This window comes from Poecilia reticulata, linkage group LG13 (assembly GCF_000633615.1).
Source record: "Poecilia reticulata strain Guanapo linkage group LG13, Guppy_female_1.0+MT, whole genome shotgun sequence".
Lineage (NCBI taxonomy): Eukaryota > Metazoa > Chordata > Actinopteri > Cyprinodontiformes > Poeciliidae > Poecilia > Poecilia reticulata.
Window position 1 is genome coordinate 32,647,619 of NC_024343.1, and position 1,989 is coordinate 32,649,607.

The following is a 1,989-nucleotide window of genomic DNA, read 5'->3' on the forward strand; positions in this document are numbered from 1 at the left end:
CTAGCCCCTGATGACGGCGGATTACGACAAGTTCTTTTCTCCACATTTAACAGCCAGCACATGAGGATGATTGTTAGCGCTAAGCCCCGCCTCCTGGTTGTTTTTGGTGCATTTCTTCAGCATTAGCTCAGATAATCGATGTTTTCTCAGATTATCTGCCTCATAAACTGCCACAACTTGGTGAATGTTTTAAAACATATTTATTTAAATAAAAGTTACAAACTGCAGCTTTAAAATCTACAGATTTAATAGTATTTAGTATTTCTCTGATTATGTAAATAATCTTAATTATTCTGAAATCCTTCCCTTCGGCCGTTATGCTACTGAATTGGGTTTTAATTGTTTGTAAACCACAATTACCAAAATTACAGGAAATACATATTTCCTATATGTGTCATGAATCCATTTCATAGTTTTATCAGAAATAAGGGACAATATATGTTGAACTTTTAAAACAACATTAACTTTTTAAGCTGTACATGTTGTCCTTCAGTGATTCTGTCCTAGTTTTTAAAAACTGAGCTGCTAAAGTTTCTGCTGATTTGGCATCAACCGCCTCATCACTTCCTGCGAAAATTCCCACCCAGTTCAATGCAAATCCTGACAGAGTGCAGAGGGAGGCAGGTTGAACAGGAGCGAAGGCAGAGCCTCATGTCAGTCTGCAGCAGAGCTGCCACCGATCACTGCTGCTTCACGTCAGTCTGCAGCAGAGCTGCCACCGATCACTGCTGCTATGAGCTGCGCCGCGCAGAGCTGCGCTCTCAAGGAGCTGCGCTCTCTCATGCTCAGCCTGCTCGTCTCCGGCCTCTCCCTGACGCTGCTGCTCTTCACCTACAGGTGAGTCCAGCCTGCAGCACCAAGCTGCAGCAACCTGCAGCACCAAGCTTGACCTATGAAGATAACTGGACTCACTGCTGGAGAGGAAGCTTTTCCTTTCCCCTCGTTTCACAGCATTTATAAACGGTGTGGAGCGTCTAATGATGCTCCTTTTAAATAATGTTTATTAGAAATGGGAACATTTGTGGCAGGTTTGAAATTCTGATTATGTCAAACTCATCAAAGATTAAAAAAAAAATAAGTGAAAACATGTTAGGACTCATTTCAGAGCAGCTAAAAAGTTTCATTTTAGAAAACCTACACATAGTTCGGCTGGCGGATTATTTTATTAATAATGTGGGAAAATGTCATGTTTTAAGTGAAATAATCTGCCAGAATGTTTTCATCAATATTAACAAATTATTGACGAGGATTTAAAATGTACTTTTGCACTAGAAACCTGGAAATGAAAAAAGAAATAAAGCAGATTTGGCCATTTGAATGTTGGAAACCAGATTTATGAGAAAAACGTTTTTTAAAGTTTCAACAAATGTTCCCCTAAAAATCTGAGTCAGCGCTGATTCACACACAGAGGGAGGCACTTTTCATAACTTCACTGATAACATACACAACATGTGGCTGAAACTTGGGGTGTGGAGACGTTTTCAGTTTTAAACATAAAAATAAATCTTTTTTCAGACCAAAACAAAGGAGCTGGAGGCAGAGTTGACAAAAAAGTATTTGGTAAAAAGTCGACTCAGGTTTTAAATACTAATCGAGTAAAAATACTTCATAATAAAATTACTTTCATGCTGTATTTCACAGCGTAGTAAAAATACACTTAAAAGTAAAAATGTTCTAACTAAAAAAGGACTTTTTCCAATCCAACTTTATTTATAAAGCACTTTAAAACAACCACAGCTGATACAAAGTGCTGCACAGTAAAACACAACATAATAAAAAACTTTAAAAGCTCTTACAGTTTAAAAACAGTTTTTATTAAAAGTAGTTGAGTAAATTTAATGAGTTCCTATCAAACTGAACAGACATGCAGGAATAATTCCTCCTTAATAGCAACAGGGAGAAGATATTACATTACACTCAGGTGTGTGTGTGTGTGTGTGTGTGTGTGTGTGTGTGTGTGTAGGGGTGTGTGTGTGTGTGTGTGTGTGT

At 38.0% G+C, this 1,989-nt stretch overlaps 1 protein-coding gene across 2 annotated transcripts in view; it reads left to right on the top strand.

Moving 5' to 3' along the window:
* The first annotated feature begins 626 nt into the window (after positions 1 to 626).
* LOC103475237 (uncharacterized) overlaps positions 627 to 1,989 on the top strand; it is a 14,253-nt gene continuing 12,890 nt past the window's right edge. For both annotated transcript variants that reach the window (XM_008426705.1, XM_008426706.1), the window contains exon 1: positions 627 to 837. In XM_008426705.1, the coding sequence (XP_008424927.1) occupies positions 734 to 837 (104 nt within the window). In that variant the 5' untranslated portion in view covers positions 627 to 733. The remainder of the gene's footprint in view (positions 838 to 1,989) is intronic.